Consider the following 23004-nt stretch of genomic DNA (forward strand, 5'->3'; position numbering starts at 1 on the left):
ACCCGCGATACAATATTTATCCCATTTGCACGCATGCTGAGTATTCAATGAACAATGCTGATCATGCAAGTAATTGTAGTGAAACTGTGGTCCTGAATTGCAATGTATTCAACTATTGACATGTTAATGGCGCCTGAATGATTATCTATATTGACCATATGCAATTTCACCTTGCCTTCAATGAACATATAAATTGTAAATTGGATGCGGTGATAGCCGATAGGAGTACGTGGTAAATACCGGCAATATAGATCGGAGTTTCTCAAATCAAATGGCATTATTTCGGTAATATTTTCCACTGGTAATATATTCCACTGGAAATTGTATGATCTTGCCTTGACTATATATATAAATGAATATTTAATCCCACATTGTCCTATGATCTTTCCCGTGTATGTCGATATCAGCCTTAGTTGCCTTAGTTGCCTTAGTTGTAACTAATTAAGAACTTCAATTCCCAGTTTGGCTTAAATGTTGTTAAAAACTGGTCCATGGACTGGGGACTAGTGAAAGTATAGAACTCCATTGAATCATTGTATGCAAAAGAGCCGCCCAGGTACCATGGGAAAATTCAGAAATAAAATAAAAGATAGACAAGAAAGTGAACGATGGTAGACAGGGAAAATTGTAAGAACTGCCTTTGGATGGAACATATGCCTCAGCTAGTGACTTGTTTACAGCTTTACCAGGATATTAAATGCTCCAGTCAATTTTTCGCACTCGTAGAATTGGAACTTTCTTCTCAACATGAAAAATACTAGTGGAAACCTTCTAATATAATGCGATATAATGATTGTAATGATATTTGTGAGTGGAAAAGTCATTGATCAAGTCACTGAATTTAATTGCAACTGCTAGCAACAAAAAATTCTTCATATATGTGGAAAAAGAGAGAGACAAGTGGGCACCATACTCGGCCTTCTTAGAAGTTTCTCGCTCTGGAAAAAGTTCAACCTCTTGGATACCAGCAGAAGGGTGCCTTTGGATTGCTATGCTTCTCTTCTCTTTTCGAAACATTTTTTCTTTGTTTAGACTGTTGTCGAAACTCCTTGATTCATGGAGTTTATTACCCCCATTATCGATATTGTTTCGCGTTTGTGGACTTGTAGTGCAAGGCATGCTAACTATCTTCATCACGGAGAAATTATGAACAACTTGAGGACCGAAATTAACGATTTGAAGAACCTTAGGAATGACGTGAAGAGAAAGGTTGATACTGCTGAGGAGCAGCTAAAGACGCGCACTGATTTAGTGAACGGGTGGTTGGAGAGAGTACAAGTCTTGGAACAAGAGGTAGATGAAGCCTTAGAACAAGGGTCTCAACAGCTTGAGAGAAGGCGGCAAAATGGTTGTTGTCCCAACAATTGTCGGACTAGTTACAAGTTCGGTAAAAAAATGATAAAAAAGCAGAGACATGTGAAAGATCTAATGAGCAGAGGAAACTTCCAACTAGTGGCTGTGAGTCCGCCTACAGCCCGAGTTCAAGCCATGCCTCAATACTCGGCAGTTGTAGGCTTTGACTTGATGTTTGAGACAACTATGAGTGTGCTTGGAGAAGATGATGTTAACATCATCGGATTGTATGGAATGGGCGGTGTAGGTAAGACAACCCTCTTGAGAAAAATGAACAATGAGTTCGACAAAGGAATGCGAGCCTTTGATTTGGTCATAATGGTATCGATATCTAAGGAAGTAAACTTGAGGCGTGTTCAGAAAGACATTGGAGAAAGATTGAGATTGTCATGGCCGAAAAGCAAGGACCAGAATTCGCGTGCCCACGACATATATAATGTCTTAAGACACAAGAAGTTTGTTTTAATGTTGGATGATGTTTGGCAACGAATTGATTTGTCAAGTATAGGGATTCCCTACCCTCACTCGGAAAACAAGTCTAAAATAATATTCACGACGCGTTCTGAAGATGTATGTGGGCGAATGGGTGCAAACAAGAAGATTAAAGTGGAATGCTTGAACTGGACCCAAGCATTGACTCTATTTCAAGAAAAAGTAGGACATGAGGTCCTTAGTACTCATCCTGAAATACCAAAGCTCGCTGAAAGCATCGTGAAAGAATGTTGTGGGCTACCAGTAGCACTCATTGCCATCGGCCAGTCAATGGCTAGCAAAAAGACGCCACAGGCGTGGAAACATGCCATGACAATTTTACAAAAATCTGCATACTTGGGATGCGGATCACTCGTGACAGAAAGAGTGGAAAGTTGTGGCTTTCTCAAGAAAGCTACATTGAGAAGGTGTTGAAGAGATTCAACATGGATCAAGCCGCCGGTCGGTTAATCCGCTTGGTGGCCGATTCACATGACCAAAGAGATGTCCTAAGGGTGAGCATGAGCGAGTCGGATGGAAAAGATTCCTTATGCATCCGCAGATGGGCGGTTTGATGTATGCCATGGTGTGTACTAGACCGATATTGCTTTTCGCCCGTTGGGGTGGTAAGCGATTTCCAAAAATCGGGTAAAGAGCATTGGGAAGGTGTTAAGTGGATATTGAGATATCTCAAAGGCACTTCCAAATCATGTTTGTGCTTTGGTGGAAGTAAGCCCTTACTTGAAGGCGCTACATCGACGCATATGGCGGTGATGTTGACTCGATGAAGTCCACCTCCGGTTATCCGGTTACTTTGCGGGGAGGCGGTTTCTTGGCAATCTAAGTTGCAAAGTGTGTTGCCCTCCACTTCTGGTTTGAGTATATTGCGCCCAATCGAAAGTTTCGCAAAGAGTTGCTATGGATGAAGAGGTTCTTCGACGAACCGGGGCTAAAAGCGAAACAAATTGTAGTTACATGTGATGACGGTCGAGGCGCCATCCACTTGAGCAAGAATCGAGTTTTCATTCTAGATCCAAGCACATACACGCGTCGCTATCATTGATTAGAGAAGTACTTCGAGACAAGCATTTGTGTATCGAGAAGATCCATACCGACAAGAACGGGTCGGATATGATGACCAAAAGTCTTACCGAAAGGTAAGTTTGATGTTTGTTGTCTTATTGCGGAATGGCGTGGCACACTCCTCCGCTGATTTGGCAATTGCATGGAGGTAGCCCCCCACCGCTCGGAGGGGAGATTGTTGAGTTATCCCTCACATGAGAGAGAAACCGGAGTCGACAAACGGGCTTAATTCGCCGATCAAGTCGCCCAGCGCTCTCGATAGAAGCGCGACTTCGCCGAGTTCCAAGAACATAGATGGCGACCAGCGAACAAAGTGGCCAAATTTCGGCTTCCAGTCTTCAGCGACTTCGGCGCTCAGAGTGAAGCCTACCAGTCTTCCAGTCTATTTTTCGTGGGCTTGCTACAAGATCCGCTAATTTGGTTTTTGGAGATAAAACCAAAATCAAGGTTTTGGAAAACCTAACCTAACGTAACCAAACAAGTCGGGATTGGAATCCGGACTAAAACAAAGAGAGAACCTTTACGAGATACAACCCCAGAAAGAGATAAAAGAGTGATCTAGTAAGGTGAGAGACCGAAAGGAGAGAGATTGTAATCTTCCTTCCCATTTTATTAAGAACTGGCTCTTGTGGAAGTAGGCATCATTGGCGAACCACCACGGTAAAATCTTTGTGTTGTGGTTTGTTGTTTTAACCGCTTTACATTATTATATGTTGTTGATAGTTGTTTAGTGAGTTGGGCATGTTAGTATAGGTTGTAGTTGATATTTAGATTTTGTCCGAGTTGAAGTGTGTTCATACAAGTTATCCGTGGTAGTGGGAACCGATTGGTATTGGTGTAATCCCCAACAAGTGGTATCGAGCCTTGGTTAGAATAGCCTTGTGGTGTTATCCGAATCTTGGTCGGGGTGTTTGACGAAATTCCCCGAGAGAAGATTTGAGGTTAAATAACTTGTAGAGATGGACCATTCCGCGAACACTGTATGATGAGTCCGAATAGGAAGAACTACACCATCCGAAAGCCAAGATGGAAGACTTGCTATACCGCAAGGACTTGGCACTTCCCATCGAGAATGAGGGAGTAAAACCGTAAAAAAAGATCGATGAGGCCGAAAGGAAAAAGCTTGACGTAAAAAGCTATCGGGTACATTCGACAATGGATTGACGATGTTGTCTTTCACCATGTGGCCTAAGAGACTACACCTTTCTCACCTATGGAAGAAACTCAAGACCTTTATGAGAGGAAGTCGGTGGAAACAAAGTGCTAGTCGTTAAGAAGTTTGCGCATTAACGGTACCAAGAAGGTTCTTCAATGTCCGAGCATCTTAATGAAGTACAAAATATCATCAATCGATGCATTTGATGAAGATCAATTTGGGAGACGGTTGAGGCTTTGTTTCTATTAGGCTCTCTACCCGAAAGTTGGGAGACATTAGCGCTTCTACATGGAGCAGCCAAGGATGGAATTGTTACCATGGAGATGGCTACCACGCCTTTGTTGAATGAGGAGACTAGAAGGAGTGCAAGAAGCGCTCTTCTAACTCGCAGGTCCTTTTCACGAGAAAACGGGGAGAGGTCGGGCGAAAAACCATCTCGCTTCTAGAGGTGATGACGTATAAATCTAGGGGTGAAGCTAGAACTCCTAAGGCGCAGAGGGCAATGTTACTATTGTCTTACCAAAGGCCACTTTAGATATGAGTATGCGTAATCACCCAAGGGATGAGAAGAATAACCGCGGTACATGAAGACATGGTGCGAGGAACGGAAACACAGCAGAGATACTACCGCATCTAGTCGGCGACCTAGTGGGAATTATGTCGATTGTGGTGTGTCCGCCTTAGTACCTCATGTCGATACGAGCGGGTGATAGATACAGAGCATCCTATCACGCCACAATCGCGATTGGGGATTCTTCACTACCTACGCTGTGGTGAATATGGTGAAGTGAGGATGGGTAACAGCGGAGTCTCAAGATTATAGGCATTGAGATGTTCATATAGAAACCAATGTCGGCTACACCTTGACACTCAAGGATGTAAGACATGTCCCCGACATACGGTTAAGCCTAATTTCGGCCCGGAAATTAGATGACAATGGCTTTGTAAACTCGCTTGGTAACGGGTATGGAACCGACCGAGGTTCCATTGAAGCAGCCGTGAGGAAAGAAAACTTGCTCTCTTTACAAAACACGCTAGTTTGTGTAAAGCGAATCTTAACGCGCGTAAAGTTAAGAAGCTTCATCCGAATCGGTGGGTACAAGAGATCGTGGTCACATGGGCATAAAAGGGATGGAAGTTCTTGCTAAGCAAAAGGCCATGCCGCACATTAAAGGTACACATTTAAATACATGTACTCATTGTTTGGTAGAAAGCAACACGGTGTCTTTCCAAAGATTCCCGCCTCACGAAAGCGACACCGCCCTCAACTAGTGCACACGCACTTATACGGTCCTATGAGAGTGAAGTCCCACCGTGGAGTTTCGTGACTTTGACATTCATTGATGATCGTCAAAGAAAGATATGGGTCTATAGTCCGAAGACCAAGGATGAAGTACTTGGCGTGTTTGAGAAATTCCACAAAGATGGTGGAAAGAGAGACCGGAAGTTGTTGAAGTGTATTCGCCGGATAATGGGGGTGAGTACATTGGGCCATTTGAAGAGTATTGCCGAGTCATGGGATTCGGCCATGAGCGCACCGCTCCCAAGACACCGCAAATGTAATGGAATAGCAGAGAAATGAACCGCACTATTGTAGAGAGGATAAGATGCATGCTATCTCACTCTAAGCTACCTAGAAGCTACCGGGTAGAAGCAATGCGCGCATACCGCAGCATGTGATCAACCTCGTCACCAAAGAAAGCCTCCGAATAGTGATTATCCGCAGAGAGTATGGTCAGCAGAGATGTTGATTATGGATACTTGAGGTATTTGGGTGCGGGGCATTTGTGCATATTCCGGCGATGAGAGATCCAAGCTTGATGACAAAGCCAAGCAAAGCATTTTTCCGGGTTATGGAGATGAAAAGTTTAGTTACAAACTCTATGATCCGATTAACAAGAAGGTAATCCAAGTCGAGATGTTGTGTTCCCCGGAAAGACCAAACCATAGCAGACTTTGAGGAGGGTGAGAAGCTACAAGCTTTCACCAATGATCTTGTTGATTCGTAACCGTAAGTTCCTACCGTGGAACGCGCGTAAGGCATTGAGAATGCAGAGAACCATGAGTTTGAAGCTCATGATGAGAATCCTATTGCTCATGATGGGATAGAACCTATTGGTATAGAAGATGCAGATGAGATGCATGAACCACCACCGAGAGCAGCGGAAGTGTATTCTCCCGAGGCACCGCCAGATGGGGCAAGGAGGTCCGACAGGGAGAATAGCTTCAACTGTATCCACCACATAATGACGCGGCTACTATCGGATGGTGGAGAACCTATGTACTATCAAGAGGCACTTGAAGGTACGCACAAAGAAAAGTGGTTGAAGGCCATGCATGACGAGATGGATTCTTTGCATAAGAATCACACTTATGAAGTTAGTTGAGAAACCCACAGGAGAAAAGTTCTCAAGAATAAGTGGATATACAAAGTCAAGCATGAGAGAACAATCCTCACCCAAGGCACAAAGCTCGCCTTTGTTGTGGAAGGGGATTCGGCCAAAGGAAAGGGGATCGACTTTGATGAGATTTTCTCTCCCAGTAGTGAAGATGACTTCTATCCGGGTGGTATTGGGTATGGCCGCAAGTATGAACCTAGAGGTTGAGCAAATTAGATGTTAAGACAGCTTTTCTTCATGGAGACCTTGAAGAAGATGTCTACATGGACCACCCGCAGGGTTTGAGGTCAAAGGCAAGGAGCACCTAGTATGCAAGTTTCGATAAAGAGCTTGTATGGGTTGAAGCAAGCACCGAGACAGATGGTACATAAAGTTTGACTCCTTTATGGCTGGCAAGGATACAAGAAGTCCGCTCCCGATCATCAGGCGTTTGTTCGAGATTTCCGGATGGGGATTTCATAGGCTATCATGTATGTGGATGATATGTTGATAGTTGGCTCAAACATCAACAAGATATCCAAGCCGAAGAAAGACTTGAGTAAGTCCTTTGAGATGAAGGATTTGGGTCAAGCAAAGCAGATACTTGGGATGCGGATCACCGTGACGAAAGAGTGGAAAGTTGTGGCTTTCTCAAGAAAGCTACATTGGTAAGGTGTTGAAGAGATTCAACATGGATCGCCGCCTACCGGTTGTCCGCTTGGTGGCCAGCCCGCATGACCAAAGAGATGTGTCCTAAGGGTGAGCATGAGCAGAGTCGATGGAAAAGATTCCTTATGCATCCGCAGCCGGCGTTTGATTTGATGTATGCCATGGTGTGTACTAGACCGATATTGCTTTTCGCCGTTGGGGTGGGTAAGCGATTTCCAAAATCCGGGTAAAGAGCATTGGGAAGGTGTTAAGTGGATATTGAGATATCTCAAAGGCACTTCCAAATCATGTTTGTGCTTTGGTGGAAGTAAGCCCTTACTTGAAGGCTACACCGATGCGCATATGGCGTGATGTCACTTCGATGAAGTCCACCTCCGGTTATCCGGTTACTTTTGCGGGGGAGCAGCTTTCTTGGCAATCTAAGTTGCAAAAGTGTGTTGCCCTCTCCACTACGTAAGCCGAGCATATTGCAGCCACCGAAAGGTTGCAAAGAGTTGCTATGGATGAAGAGGTTCTTCGACGAACCAGGGCTAAAACAGAAACAGCTTAGAAGTTCTATGTGATACCGAGCCCATCCACTTGAGCAAGAATCCGAAGTTTTCATTCTAGATCCAAGCACATACACGCGCGCTATCATTGGATTAAGAGAAGTACTCGAAGACAAGCATTTGTGTATCGAGAAGATCCATACCGACAAGAACGGGTCGGATATGATGACCAAAGTCTTACCGAAAGGTAAGTTTGATGTTTGTCAGTGCTATTGCCGAATGGCAAAGACACTCCTCCCCGCTGATTTGGCAATTGCATGGAGGTAGCCCCCTCACCGCTCGAGGGGGGATTGTTGAGTTATCCCTCACATGAGGAGAGAAACCGAGTCGACAGAAACGGGCTTAATTCGCATCGCGATTAAGTCGAGCGCTCGCTCGCCGAGAAGCGCGACTTCGCTTCGAGTTCCAAGAACATAGGCTTAATTCGCCAGCCAGCGAATGCCAGCCAGCCAGTTCCAGTTTCAGTTTAATTAAGGCCAGAGAAGAGTGACCCAGCCAGTCTATTTTTTGTGGGCTTGCTACAAGATCCGCTAATTTGGTTTTGGAGATAAAACCAAAAAATCAAGGTTTTGGAAAACCTAACCTAACAACCAAACAAGTCGGGATTGGAATCCGGACTAAAAACAAAGAGAGAACCTTTACGCAGATACAACCCCAGAAAGAGATAAGAGTGATCTAGTAAGGTGAGAGACCGAAAAGGAGAGATTGTAATCTTCCTTCCCATTTTATTAAGAACCGGCTCTTGTGGAAGTAGGCATCATTGGCGAACCACGGTAAATCTTTGTGTTGTGGTTTGTTGTTTAACCGCTTTACATTATTATATGTTGTTGATAGTTGTTTAGTGAGTTGGGCATGTTAGTATAGGTTGTAGTTGATATTTAGATTTTGTCCGAGTTGAAGTGTGTTCATACAAGTTATCGTGGTAGTGGGGAACCGATTGGTATTGGTGTAATCCCCAACAAGTGGTATCGAGCCTTGGTTAGAATAGCCTGGGGTGTTATCCGAATCTTGGTCGGGCGGTGTTTGAATGAAATTCCCCGAGAGAAGATTTGAGGTTAAATAACTTGTAGAGATGGACCATTCCGCGAACACTCGTATGATGAGTCCGAATAGGAAGAACTACACCATCCGAAAGCCAAGATGGAAGACTTGCTATACCGCAAGGACTTGGCACTTCCCATTGAGAATGAGGAGTAAAACCGTAAAAGATCGATGAAATTTGAAAGGGAAAAAGCTTGACGAAAAGCTATGGGTACATTCGACAAATGGATTGGCGACGGTGTCTTTCACCATGTGGCCCAAGAGATTACAAATTCACCATGGAAGAAACTCGAAGACCTTTATGAGAGGAAGTCGGGTGGAAACAAAGTGCTAGTCGTTAAGAAGTTTGCGCACCACGGCACCAAGAAGGTTCTTCAATGTCCGAAAGCATCTTAATGAAGTACAAAATATCATCAATCGATGCATTTGATGAAGATCAATTTGGGAGACGGTTGAGGCTTTGTTTCTATTAGGCTCTCTACCCGAAGTTGGGAGACATTAGCGCTTTCTACATGGAGCAGCCCAAGGATGGAATTGTTACCATGGAGATGGCTACCACGCCTTTGTTGAATGAGGAGACTAGAAGGAGTGCAAGAAGCGCTCTTCTAACTCGCAGGTCCTTTCCACGAGAAACGGGGAGAGGTCGGGCGAAAACCATCTCGCTCTAGAGGTGATGACGTATAAATCTAGGGGTGAAGCTAGAACTCCTAAGGCGAGAGGCAATGTTACTATTGTGCTACCAAAGGCCACTTTAGATATGAGTCGTAACAATCAATCAAGAGGGATGAGAAGAATAACCGTGTACATGAAGACATGGTGCGAGGAACGGAAACACGGCAGAGATACTACCGCACTAGTCGGCGACCTAGTGGGAATTGTGTCGGTTGTGGTGTGGCCGCCTTAGTACCTCATGTCGATACTGAGTGGGTGATAGATACGAGAGCATCCTATCACGCCACAATCGCATTGGGGATTCTTCACTACCTACAGTTGTGGTGAATATGGTGAAGTGAGGATGGGTAAATGTGGAGTCTCAAGATTGTAGGCATTGAGATGTTCATATAGAAACCAATGTCGGCTACACCTTGACACTCAAGGATGTAAGACATGTCCCCGACATACGGTTAAGCCTAATTTCGGGAAATTAGATGACAATGGCTTTGTAAACTCGCTTGGTAACGGGTATGGAAACCGAACGGAGGTTCCATTGTAGCGGCCGAGAAAGAAAAACTTGCTCTCTTTACAAAACACAGGGCTAGTTTGTGTAAAGCGTAAGCGAATCTTGTGCGTAAAGAAGAAGCTTCATCCGAACCGCGGGGCACAAGAGACCGTGGTCACATGGGCATAAAAGGGATGGAAGTTCTTGCTAAGCAAAAGGCCATGCCGGACATTAAAGGTACACATTTAAATACATGTACTCATTGTTTGGTAGAAAAGCAACACGGGTGTCTTTCCAAAGATTCCCGTCTCACGAAAGGACACCGCCCTTGAACTAGTGCACACGGACTTTTATGTGGTCCTATGAGAGTGAAGTCCCACCGGGAGCCGTGACTTTTGACATTCATTGATGATCGTCAAGAAAAATATATGGGTCTATAGTCCAAGACCAAGGATGAAGTACTTTGGCGTGTTTGAGAAATTCCACGGATGGTGGAAAGAGAGACGGAAGTTGTTGAAGTGTATTCGCCGATAATGGGGGTGAGTACATTGGGCCATTTGAAGAGTATTGCCGCGAGTCATGGGATTCGGCATGAGCGCACCGCCCCAAGACACCGCAAATGAATGGAATAGTAGAGAGAATGAACCGCACCATTGTAGAGAGGATAAGATGCATGCTATCTCACTCTAAGCTACCTAGAAACTCTTGGGTAGAAGAATGCGTCTGCCGTGCATGTGATCAACCCATCACCAAAGAAAGCCTCCGAATAGTGATTATCCGGAGAGTATGGTCGAGCAGAGATGTTGATTATGGATACTGAGGGTATTTGGGTGCGGGGCATTTGTGCATATTCCGGCGATGAGAGATCCAAGCTTGATGACAAAGCCAAGCGGTGCATTTTTCCGGTTATGGAGATGAAAAGTTTGGTTACAAACTCTATGATCCGATTAACAAGAAGGTAATCCGGTCGAGATGTTGGTTCTGGAAGACCAAACCATAGCAGACTTTGAGGAGGGTGAGAAGCTACAAGCTTTCACCAATGATCTTGTTGATTCAGAACCGAAGTTCCTACCGAGAACGCGCGTAAGGCATTGAGAATGCGAGAGAACCATGAGTTTGAAGCTCATGATGAGAATCCTATTGCTTTCATGATGGGATAGAACCTATTGGTATAGAAGATGCGATGAGATGCATGAACCACCACCGAGCAAGCGTAGTGTATTCTCCCGAGGCACCGCCAGATGGGGCAAGGAGGTCCGACAGGAGAATAGCTTCAACCAGGTATCCACCACATAATGCGTCGCTACTATCGGATGGTGGAGAACCTATGTACTATCAAGAGGCACTTGAAGCGTACGCACAAAGAAAAGTGGTTGAAGGCCATGCATGACGAGATGGATTCTTTGCATAAGAATCACACTTATGAAGTTAGTTGAGAAACCCACAGGAGAAAAAGTTCTCAAGAATAAGTGGATATACAAAGTCAAGCATGAGGAGAACAATCCTCACCCAAGGCACAAAGCTCGCCTTGTTGTGAAGGGATTCGGTCAAAGGAAAGGGATCGACTTTGATGAGATTTTCTCTCCGTAGTGAAGATGACTTCTATCCGGGTGGTATTGGGTATGGCCGCAAGTATGAACCTAGAGGTTGAGCAAACTAGATGTTAAGACAGCTTTTCTTCATGGAGACCTTGAAGAAGATGTCTACATGGACCACCCGAGGAGGGTTTGAGGTCAAAGCGCAAGGAGCACCTAGTATCGCAAGTGATAAAGAGCTTGTATGGGTTGAAGCAAGCACCGAGACGATGGTACATAAAGTTTGACTCCTTTATGGCGAAGCAAGGATACAAGAAGTCCGCTTCCGATCATTGTCGCTTTGTTCGAGATTTCCGGATGGGGATTTCATAGTGCTATTCTTTGATGTGGATGATATGTTGATAGTTGGCCCAAACGTCAACAAGATATCCAAGCTGAAGAAAGACTTGAGTAAGTCCTTTGAGATGAAGGATTTGGGTCAAGCAAAGCAGATACTTGGGATCACGGATCACTCGTGACGAAAAAGAGTGGAAAGTTGTGGCTTTCTCAAGAAAGCTACATCGGTAAGGTGTTGAAGAGATTCAACATGGATCAAGCGGCCGGTCGGTTGTCCGCCAGGTGGCCCGCATGACCAAAGAGATGTGTCCTAAGGGTGAGCATGAGCGAGTCGATGGAAAAGATTCCTTATGCATCCGCAGCCGGCGGTTTGATGTATGCCATGGTGTGTACTAGACCGGGATATTGCTTTCGCCATTGGGGTGGTAAGCGATTTCACAAATCCGGGTAAAGAGCATTGGGAAGGTGTTAAGTGGATATTGAGATATCTCAAAGGCACTTCCAAATCATGTTTGTGCTTTGGTGGAAGTAAGCCCTTACTTGAAGGCTACAATCGATGCAGACATGGCGGTGATGTTGACTTCGATGAAGTCCACCTCCGGTTATCCGGTTACTTTTGCGGGGGGCGGTTTCTTGGCAATCTAAGTTGCAAAAGTGTGTTGCCCTCCCACTACTGTAGCCGAGTATATTGCGCCACCGAAAGTGTTGCAAAGAGTTGCTATGGATGAAGAGGTTCTTCGACGGCCGGGCTAAAAGCGAAAACAGCTTTGTAGTTCTACGTGATGATCGAGGCGCCATCCACTTGAAAGCAAGAATCCGAAGTTTTCATTCTAGATCCAAGCACATACACGCGCTATCATTGATTAGAGAAGTACTCGAAGACAAGCATTTGTGTATCGAGAAGATCCATACCGACAAGAACGGGTCGGATATGATGACCAAAGTCTTACCGAAAGGTAAGTTTGATGTTTGTTGTCTATTGCGGAATGGCGACACACTCTCCCCGCTGATTTGGCAATTGCATGGAGGTAGCCCCCTCACCGCTCGAGGGGAGATTGTCGAGTTATCCCTCACATGAGGAGAGAAAACCGAGCCGACGTAAACGGCGAATTCGCATCGCGACAAGTCGAAGGCCACCGATGATAGATAGAAGCGCTTCGTTCGAGTTCCAAGAAACATAGGCGCTACCAGCGCTCAAAGTGGCCAGCCAAGGCAGTTCTTTCAAGTCTTCAGCCAGCGACTTGAGTGAGAGCCAGCCCAGTCTATTTTTCGTGGGCTTGCTACAAGATCCGCTAATTTGGTTTTTGGAGATAAAACCAAAATCAAGGTTTTGGAAAACCTAACCTAACGAGAACCAAACAAGTCGGAAGGATTGGAATCCGCACTAAAACAAAGAGAGAACCTTTACGAGATACAACCCCTCAGAAAGAGATAAGAGTGATCTAGTAAGGTGAGAGACCCAAAAGGAGAGATTGTAATCTTCCTTCCCATTTTATTAAGAACCGCTCTTGTGGAAGTAGGCATCATTGGCGAACCACGGTAAATCTTTGTGTTGTGGTTTGTTGTTTAACTGCTTTACATTATTATATGTTGTTGATAGTTGTTTAGTGAGTTGGGCATGTTAGTATAGGTTGTAGTTGATATTTAGATTTTGTCCGGAGTTGAAGTGTGTTCATACAAGTTATCTGTGTAGTGGGGAACCGATTGGTATTGGTGTAATCCCCAACAGTTTCCAGGTATGGGAGATGAAGTTTTTTCACCGTTGAAGTCAAGCTATGACAATTTACCAGATGATACTACTAGATCATGCTTTTTGTTTTGTTCCCTTTATCCAAAAGATTATTCTATTTCTGAGAAAAGCTTAATAGAACAATGGATTGGGGAGGGGTATATAAATGAATTTGATGACTATGAAGAAGCTCTTAATACAGGGCAAGAAATCATTAGAAGTTTAAAGGCTAACTGTTTGTTGGAAGACTCTGATTTTGTGAAAATGCACAATGTTATTCGTGGCTTGGCCTTATGGATAACTTGGGAACGTGGGAGGACAAGGATAAAGCTTTGGTGAAAACAGGTGATGGATTGGTCGAAGCACCTATGACTGAGAAATGGACCAAGGCGAGAAAGATATCATTGATTCAGACTGGAATCGCCCAGCTAGATTGCACGCCCAAATGCCATAATCTCTCAACTTTATTGCTTTCTGATAACTTTCATCTAAAGCATATACATGACCAGTTTTTCCTCCTTATGCCTGCTCTTAGAGTTCTAGATTTGTCATTTACTAAAATTACTAGACTTCCAACAAGTATTGGTGAAGTGCTTTCCTTGGAATTTCTGGGTCTTTCAAACACCAATATCACAAGATTGCCTTGTCAGGTCATGAAATTGAAAAAACTGAAGTACTTGTTTTTGGACGAGACGGAGAAACTTGATAGAATCCCATGTGGAACGATAATGCATCTTCCGAATCTGCAAATCTTGAAGTTGAGTGACCATAACTTCGGGGTTACTGACGAGAGAATGCAAGCAAGTGTTGAAGAATTGGCTTCTTTAGTCGAGCTGAGTGCTTTGGAAATCGAAATTTCAAATATCAAATTTCTAGGAAGGTTTCTCACTAAGCAGCGGTTAGTACGTTCCACAGTATCTCTACATATTGATAGTTGCCAAGAGATCACCTCTCTCACAATATCGCCATCGTTGTCACCATATTTCTGTCTCGGATACATGAAGAGGCTACGGGTGCTTTGGATTGTGAATTGTTCGGAGCTAAAAGAGTTGATTGTCAATTGGACAGAAGAGAACGAGATGGAGATTGGGTTATTTGAAAACTTGCAGGTCTTGAGTCTTTTTTCTCTACCCAGGTTAGTTATTACATGGGACATTAACCAACCTGCATGCTTCAGGAGCCTTCATCGATTGGAACTTCAAAAATGTGATGCAATGGTGAACCTTACATGGCTTCTTTTGGTCCCAAACATTGAAACAGTTGTCGTAGACAACTGCCAGAGAATTGAAGAAATAATATCTGATAACTACGGAGGTGATGAGAATACATTCTCAAAACTCAGAACCTTACAGTTATGGAAGTTGCCGTGCTTGCAGTCCATATGTAAGACTCCCTTGGCTTTCCCCTTGTTGAATCTGATACAAGTGAATAGCTGCCCAGAGCTAAGGAGATTACCACTTGACACAAACAGTGACAAGCATAACTCATTGCATTCAATTATAGGAAATTCTGACTGGTGGAACAATCTAGAGTGGGACAGTGCGACCACCAAGTCCATATTCACTCCCTTTTTCCAACTCTATGAATGAAGGTAGTAGCGGCTGTGAGTTATGTGAATTTGTATAAATCTGTGTAACCAGTATGAGTTAATTTGTATTACAGGCTTAATTTGTATGATATCACCTTCCAAACTTTCCGTGGTTGTGATTTGTACTATAACAGGGGGATTCAAAGACTTAGTAATTAGCTGGTATATATGATTCTGATTAGTAATTATCTGGTATATATGATTCTGATGTGGATAAAATCAACTGTCGAAACAACGTTATCCACTCCAAATATATCAACCCTACACAAGGATTGATCCTTCTATCTAGACAAGACTTCAACACCCTCCAAGTACTATCCCAACGCTTCTCATTAACAATTAACAAGCATATAAAGTAATTATAATAATACAAAAGAGAACCAACCACAAGACACGGATATAACGTGGTTCGGCAATGAGCCTACGTCCACCGGCGAGTTCCAAGCTTTATGTAGAGAAAAAGGGCGTTTTTTCTCTTTCATGTCTAGAGCGCACCTGCGTCTCCGATGGGCGCGACCCTCCAGTGTTTTGGGCGCACCCATCACGATGAAGCCGACCTCCCAACCAATTTCAGCTCGATATTCACTGTTTCGGAAGCTTTTCTGAAATAGTATAAAAATAGGTTTTTTCTGTAGAAACCTAACTTTTCCAAAACCAAGAAAGTGAGAGATTATAAGAGAGCAATTCTTTGTGAGTTGAGTATTCATTCTTTGTGAGTGAATTGAGAGACTTGTAATCTGTTACTCCGACATCTAGTAAAGCTTGGAACTTCGCGAATGTGGGCGTAGGCAAATTGCGAACCACCATATATCTCGTCTTGTGGTTTGTTATTCTTTTACATTAATTGTTTTACTTTATATACTTGTTATTTGATATTGAGAAGTGTTGGGATATTGCTTGGAGAGTGTTGAAGTCTTGTCTATCGAGAAGGATCGATCCTTGTGTTGGATTGATCCGTTTGTTGTAGTAACGTTGTTTCCTTGATCGTATATTCACAAATAATTAGTATCGAGGCGTAGGTATACGACATAGGATTTTGAGTTAAGTGCTCGAAATTTGTGTAGACAAGGTGTTCGATTAAATTCCGAGGTGAAATTTTTTTTTTGGGTTATTGTGTGTAACTTGAAAGATGGCTCCCAAGATGTCAAACGCAAGGTTTGAAGTAAAGAAGTTTAATGGGAAGAATAACTTTGGGATTTGGCATGTCCAAGTAAAGGACATCCTCATCCAACAAGGTTTGCACAAGGCTTTTAAAGGAGATTAAATCTAAGGCAAAAGTATGAGTAATGATGATTGGGAAGAGTTCGATCTTCGGGGCTTGTTCATCAATCCGGTTATGTCTTGCTAATGAGGTCATGTATAGTGTGATGAGAGAAAATACCGCCGGTATTTGGCTCAAACTAGAGTCTATGTATATGACCAAGAGCATGATTTACAAGATGTACCTTAAGAAGCGTCTTTATCGGTACATGATGATGGTCGATGGTTCAACGATGCAAGAGCACGTTAGTGAGTTCCGTCGGCGTCTAGCGGATTATTTGAATGTTGGTATGAAGATGGATGATGAGAATCAAAAGCGGCATGTTTAATATTCCGTTGCGAGAAGCTATGAGCATCTAATGACTACATTCATGAACGAGAGAAGTCGTCGATCTTGACGAAGTTGAGTGCACTTCTTTCTTATGAGTTGATGAAGAAGACGTGTAGAGAATAGCATTGATGCAGTCGGGGACTAGTAGCAAGAGGAAATTCGTGATGAACGAATTATTCAAGTAATGAGAATTCTAGGTCCAAGTCAAAGAAGCCTTTAAAACATGTACAAAGGCTTCAATTGCAATGAAAATGGACATTACGCAAGTAATGGTCCTCACCAAGAAAGAGAACAAGAGAGATGGTCAAGAAAGGTAAGGCAAAAATTGAGGCAAATTATGCTTGGTCTCCGAAGAGGATGAGTTCGATCTACGGTGTCCACACAAGACTATATATGACCGAAAAGGTGGATTCTTGATTCGGATGTTCCTATCATATGTGCCCGAATAGAAAGTGGTTTACTTCTTATGAGAGCATTGATGGTGGTTCCGTTTTAATGGGTAATGACGTTGCTTGTAAGACGGTAGAAATTGGAACTATACGGGTCAAGATGTATGATGGTGTAGTGAGGACTTTAATCGATGTGAGACATGTTCCTGAGCTAAAGAAAAGTCTTATTTCTCTTGGTACCTTGGACTCCAAAGGCCATAAGTTTGTGGGCGAAGGTGGAGTCCTAAATATTGTTAATGGCTCTTTAGTTGTTATGAAGGGTCAAAAATATGGAACCTTGTATACTCGATAGGTAGTACGGTGATAAAGCGATGTAGCGATGGGTGCATGTAGTAATGAGTCTGAGTGCACTAAGATATGACATATGCGTTTATGGCATATGAGTGAAAAGGGTTTGTCTGAGTTATGCAAGCGAGGGTTCTTGAAGAACTTGAAGAAGCCAAGTATGGGGTTCCGTGAACATTAAGGCCTATGGGAAGCGGTCAGAGTCAAGTTCAAGTCAAGCAAGCACACGACAACGGGCATCCTTGACTATGTGCATACGGATGTTTGGGGACCCTCCGGGTGGCTTCCAAGGAGGTAACCGCTATTATGTCTCATTCATTGATGATCATACTCATTATGTGTGGGTGTATATGATGAAATCGAAAGATAAAGTGTTTGAGACATTTAAGAAGTGGAAGGCAAGGGTTAAGAATCGCATGATAGATAGGAAGGTAAAGACATTACGGTCGACAATGGTAATGCGAGTATACCTATGGACCTTTCCAAGAGTTAAATGTATGAAATGGAATTGCCGGACAATCGGATAGTCGAGGGCACGCCAACGCGAATGGAATGGCAGAGAGGATGAATAGAACTTTGCTTGAAAGAGCAAGATGTTTATTGTTTAATGTCGGTCCCCAGGCAAAGAGTATTGGGCGAATCACGGTGTCCATGGCGTGTTACCCGCATAATAGGTCACCATTACCAACTATAGATTGCGGGACACCTTATGAGGTGTGGTCGGGTACCCAAATTGATTATAGTATTTCGCGAGTGTTTGGATCGGCAAACTTACTACCATGTGAGGGACATCAAGCTAGATCCTAGAGCTAAGAATGCCATATTTGGAAGCTTCGAAATGGGGTAAAGGGATATAGATTGTGGTGTCTAGAAGACCACAAGTTCCCCGGGTCGCCAGAGATGTTACCTTTGATGAGACTTCCGTGTTATCTTTTAGTAAGCCTAAGAGTGGGCGAGAATGGGCGAGTCTATAGAAGTTCAAAAAACCGAGAGCTTGAGTTGTCGATGCGCCAGATGACTGGTTAGATCATGATGAGGTACCAAATCATGGAACCACACAACAACGGGAAGAAGAGCAAGAGCATCCATGACTTGTAGTGGGTGACCACTAGGCCCGAGAGACAAGTTAAAAGAAGTGCACAAGTATGGGCACGAAGCCGGTGAAACACTATGGTCGGTGGATTTAGTGGCATATGCACCGAATATCGAAGATGATGAGCGGATAGCTTCAAAGGAAGCTGTTAGAGATGCTCATTACAGAGATTGGTTGGTAGCTATGCAAGCGAGATGGAATCTCTTGATAAAAATCACACATGGGACCTAGTTTTATTGTCAAAGCGGCAAAAGGACTATCGACAAGAAATGGGTGTTCCCGAAAGAAAGAGGTCCTTCCCCGAGTCCGGACAATCTTGGGTACAAGGCAAGAGTGGTAGCAAAGGGTTTTCACGTAAGGAAGGAGTCGACTACTGATGAGGTATTTTTCCCGGTGGTCAAACATATCATTCATTCGTGTGTTATTGAGTTTAGTTGCTTTCCTTCAACTTGGAGTTAGAGCAACTTGATGTGAAAACTTTCTTGCATGGGGACTTAATTAGAAGAAGAGATCTATATGAGACAACCCGAAGGGTTTGTCGTTCTTGAAAGAAGATTATGTATGCAAATTGAATCGGTCACTGTATGGGTTAAAGCAATCGCCCAGGCAATGGTACAAGCGCTTTGACACATTCATGATGCAACATGAGTACACCCAAAGTAAGTATGACTGCTGTGTCTACTTTAGAAGGCTTCGTGGTAATGACTTCATCTATCTCCTCCTTTATGTGGATGACATGCTTATTGCTTCCAAAAGTATGGTGGAGATAGACAAGTTGAAATCTCAACTTAGCTCTGAGTTTGAGATGAAAGACTTAGGTGGAGCTAAGAAGATACTGGGCATGGAGATTGACAGAGATAGGAAGAAGCGACGAATAGTTGTATCTCAGAAGAAATACCTTCAGAAAGTAATTTCACGATTTGGTATGGAGAATGCAAAGTCGGTTTCTGCACCTTTAGCTGGGCATTTTAGGCTTTTAGCTAAGTTCTCTCCTAGTTCGGTGGAGGAACAAAAGCATATGGCTAATGTTCCTTATGCAAGTGTCGTGGGTAGTTTGATGTATGCTATGGTGTGCACCGCCCGGACATTTCCGCAGCGATTAGTGTTGTGCGGTATATGGCAAAACACGGGAAGCAACATTGGGAGGCGATGAAATGGGTACTAAAGATACTTGAAGGGTACCTTGGATGTGGGATTAGCTTATGGTGGAGGCACTTGTTATGTCGGTGGGTTTGTGGATTCGATTATGCGGTGATCTAGATAGACGGCGATCGACTCTTGGTTATGTGTTTATGATGCATGGTGCACGGTTAGTTGGAGGTCTATGCTACAAAGTCTGATTGCTCTATCTACTACCGAGGCGAGTATATATATGGCGATGGCGAGGCGATGAAAAAGACACTATGGCTTCGGTGGTCTTCTAGATGATATGGGTATTGAAAGCGTAACGGTGTTGCTTTGTATTGTGATAGTCGAGTGCTATTCATTTTGGCGAAGAACCAAGTTCATCATGCTTCGGACCAAGCATATTGATGTCCGTTATCACTTTATACGGGATGTCGCTGAGGATGGTGATGTAGCACTTGAAAAGTGGACACCCATGACAATCCTGGCGATATCTTGTGAAGTTGTCACCGGAGTTAAGTTCCAACATTTGTTTGGACTTGCTCCAAATCCTACATGTTTGAAAGAGCCCCATTGGGCATAGCCGCCGGGCGGTTGACTCTGAGTCTTCCTTTTTGGATGTGTTCCTCTTGGATGTGTTATTCTTTGGATGTGTTCGACTTGGTTTTATGTGTTAAAACCTCACCGAGGTGGAGAATGTAGAGAAAAAAGTCGCGTTTTTCTCTTTCATGTCTAGAGCGCACTGCGCCTCCGATGGCACGACCCTCCAAATTTTTTACCAGCGCCACGATGGGCGACCCACACTCCAACCAATTTCAGCCGAAATTCACCAAGTTTGAAGCTTTTCTGAAATAGTATAAAAATAGGTTTTTTCTGTAGAAACCTAACTTTTCCAAAACCAAGAAAGTGATAGATTATGAGAGAGCAATTCTTTGTGAGTTGAGTATTCATTCTTTGTGAGTGAATTGAGAGACTTGTAATCTGTTACTCGAACATCTAGTAAAGCTTGGAACTTCGCGATGTGGGCGTAGGCAAATTCGTCCGAACCACGATATATCTCGCCTTGTGGTTTGTTCTTCTTTTACATTAATTGTTTTACTTTATATACTTGTTATTTGATATTGAGAAGTGTTGGGATATTGCTTGGAGGGTGTTGAAGTCTTGTCTATTGAGAAGGATCGATCCTTGTGTTGGATTGATCCGTTTGTTGTGGGTAACGTTGTTTCCGCAATCGTATATTCACAACACTTTACTAGATGTCCAGAGTAACAGATTACAAGAACTCTCAATTCACTCACAAAGAATGAACACTCAACTCACTAAATATTTATCTCTTACAATCTCTCTCTTTATTGGTTTTGGTTAGGTTAAGTTTTTCTTTAAAAAAAACTTTTGTTTTGTACTGTTTCCAAAGCGATCGAATTTCTGTTGAAATACGGTGGAGTGCGGGCGCACCTTAGGCCATGCATACTTCAAGCGCGTGCGCGCCTGACAACCTATTGCTTTTCTCTTACCCAAAAAATTGGCTAAGTATGAAAAACGCCAAAGAGAGGGGAAAAAAATCTCCTTTTTCTCTACATTCTCCACCTCGGTGAAGTTCTAACACATAAAACCAAGCCTAACACATTCAAAAAGAAGCACTAGTCTTGGAACTCGCTGTCAACTGCCCCGAAGGGCCATGCCCATAAAGGGCTCTAATCAAACATGTAAGATTTAGAGCAAGGCAAAACAGTGTTGGAACTTAACCTCGGTGACAACCTTCGTCAGCATGTCAGCAGGGTTGCTGACGAAGGTTGTCATGGGTGTCCACTTTCTCAAGTGCTACATCACCATCCTCAACGACATCCCGTACAAAGTGATAACGAACATCAATAAACTTGGTCCGAGCATGATGAACTTGGTTCTTCACCAAATGAATAGCACTCTGACTATCACAATACAAAGCAACACTATTCAGCTGCTCAATACCCATATCATCCAGAAGACCTCGAAGCCATATTGCCTCTTTCACTGCCTCTGCCAATGCCATATACTCTGTCTCTATAGTAGATAGAGCAACTGTATAGTAGCCTGTAGCATAAATCTCCAACTAACCGGTGCACCATGCATCATAAACACATAACCAGTAGTCGATCGTCGTCTATCTAGATCACCAGCATAATCTGAATCCACATAACCACTGACATAACAAGTACCTCCACCATAAACTAATCCTACATCCAAGGTACCCTTTAAGTACATCAATACCCATTTCACTGCCTCTCAATGCTGCTTCCCAGGATTTGTCATATACCTGCTTACAACACTAACTGCCTGTGAAATGTCTGGGCGTGTGCATACATCAAACTGCCCACTACACTAGCATAAGGAACATAAGCCATATGTTTTTGTTCCTCCACTGAACTAGGAGAAAATTTAGCTGAAAGCCTAAAATGCCCAACCAAAGGAGTATAAATTGACTTTGCATTCTCTATACCAAAACGAGAAATTACTTTCTGAAGGTATTTATTCTGAGATACAATTATCCATCGCTTCTTCCTATCTCTGTAAATCTTCATGGCCAATATCTTCTTGGCTCCACCTAAGTCTTTCATCTTAAACTCATAGCTAAGTTGAGATTCAACTTCCATTGTCTATCTCCACCATGCTTTTGGAAGCAATAAACATGTCATCCACATAAAGCAGGAGATAGATGAAGTCATAACCACGAAGCCTACGAAAGTAAACACAACAGTCATAATTACTTCGGGTATACTCATGTTGCATCACGAACGTGTCAAAGCGCTTGTACCATTGCCTTGGTGATTGCTTTAAACCATACAATGACCGATTCAACTTGCACACATGATTTTCTTTCTTAGCAACAACAAAACCTTCAGGTTGTCTCATATAGATCTCTTCCTCCAAGTCTCCATGCAAGAAAGCAGTTTTCACATCAAGTTGCTCTAACTCCAAGTCGAAGTGAGCAACTAAACTCAATAACACACGAATGGAAGTATGTTTGACCACCGGGGAAAATAACTCATTGTAGTCGACTCTTTCTTTCTGTGAGAAACCCTTTGCTACCACTCTTGCCTTGTACCCAATATTGTCAGACTTAGGAAGGACCTATTTCTTTCTGAAGACCCTTACCTAACCACACTTCATAAGACATCTTGCAATCTATAGCTAGAACTGGTGACCTATTGTATATGTAACACGCTATGGACACTGCATCTGCCCAATACTCTTTGCCTAGACTGGCATTAGACAACAAACATCTCGCCCTTTCAAGCAAGGTTCTATTCATCATCTCTGCCATTCCATTCTCACGGCATGCCCCCGTGATCCGGTTAATGGGCAATTCCTCCATTACAAGACAAAATTTTTGGAAAGGCCCATAGATATACTCAGTACCATTGTCAGACCTTAGTGT

General features: G+C 43.3%; 2 protein-coding genes across 2 annotated transcripts; both read left to right on the forward strand.

Annotated features, from left to right (window-relative positions):
• Positions 1–542: 542 nt before the first annotated feature.
• On the forward strand, positions 543–13684 carry LOC147494543 (disease resistance protein SUMM2-like). The gene is made up of 2 exons (XM_086568169.1): positions 543–2199; positions 13661–13684. Exons 1-2 carry the CDS (start codon positions 1057–1059, stop codon positions 13682–13684), a joined length of 1167 nt encoding a protein of 388 aa, XP_086424295.1. The 5' UTR covers positions 543–1056.
• A 67-nt stretch (positions 13685–13751) lies between these two features.
• Positions 13752–15047, forward strand: LOC147494544 (disease resistance protein RPS2-like). Its single transcript, XM_086568170.1, has one exon. It carries the CDS (start codon positions 13752–13754, stop codon positions 15045–15047), a length of 1296 nt encoding a protein of 431 aa, XP_086424296.1.
• Positions 15048–23004: the final 7957 nt, after the last annotated feature.

This window comes from Coptis chinensis, chromosome 6 (genome assembly GCF_015680905.1).
Source record: "Coptis chinensis isolate HL-2020 chromosome 6, ASM1568090v1, whole genome shotgun sequence".
Classification (NCBI taxonomy): Eukaryota; Viridiplantae; Streptophyta; class Magnoliopsida; order Ranunculales; family Ranunculaceae; genus Coptis; species Coptis chinensis.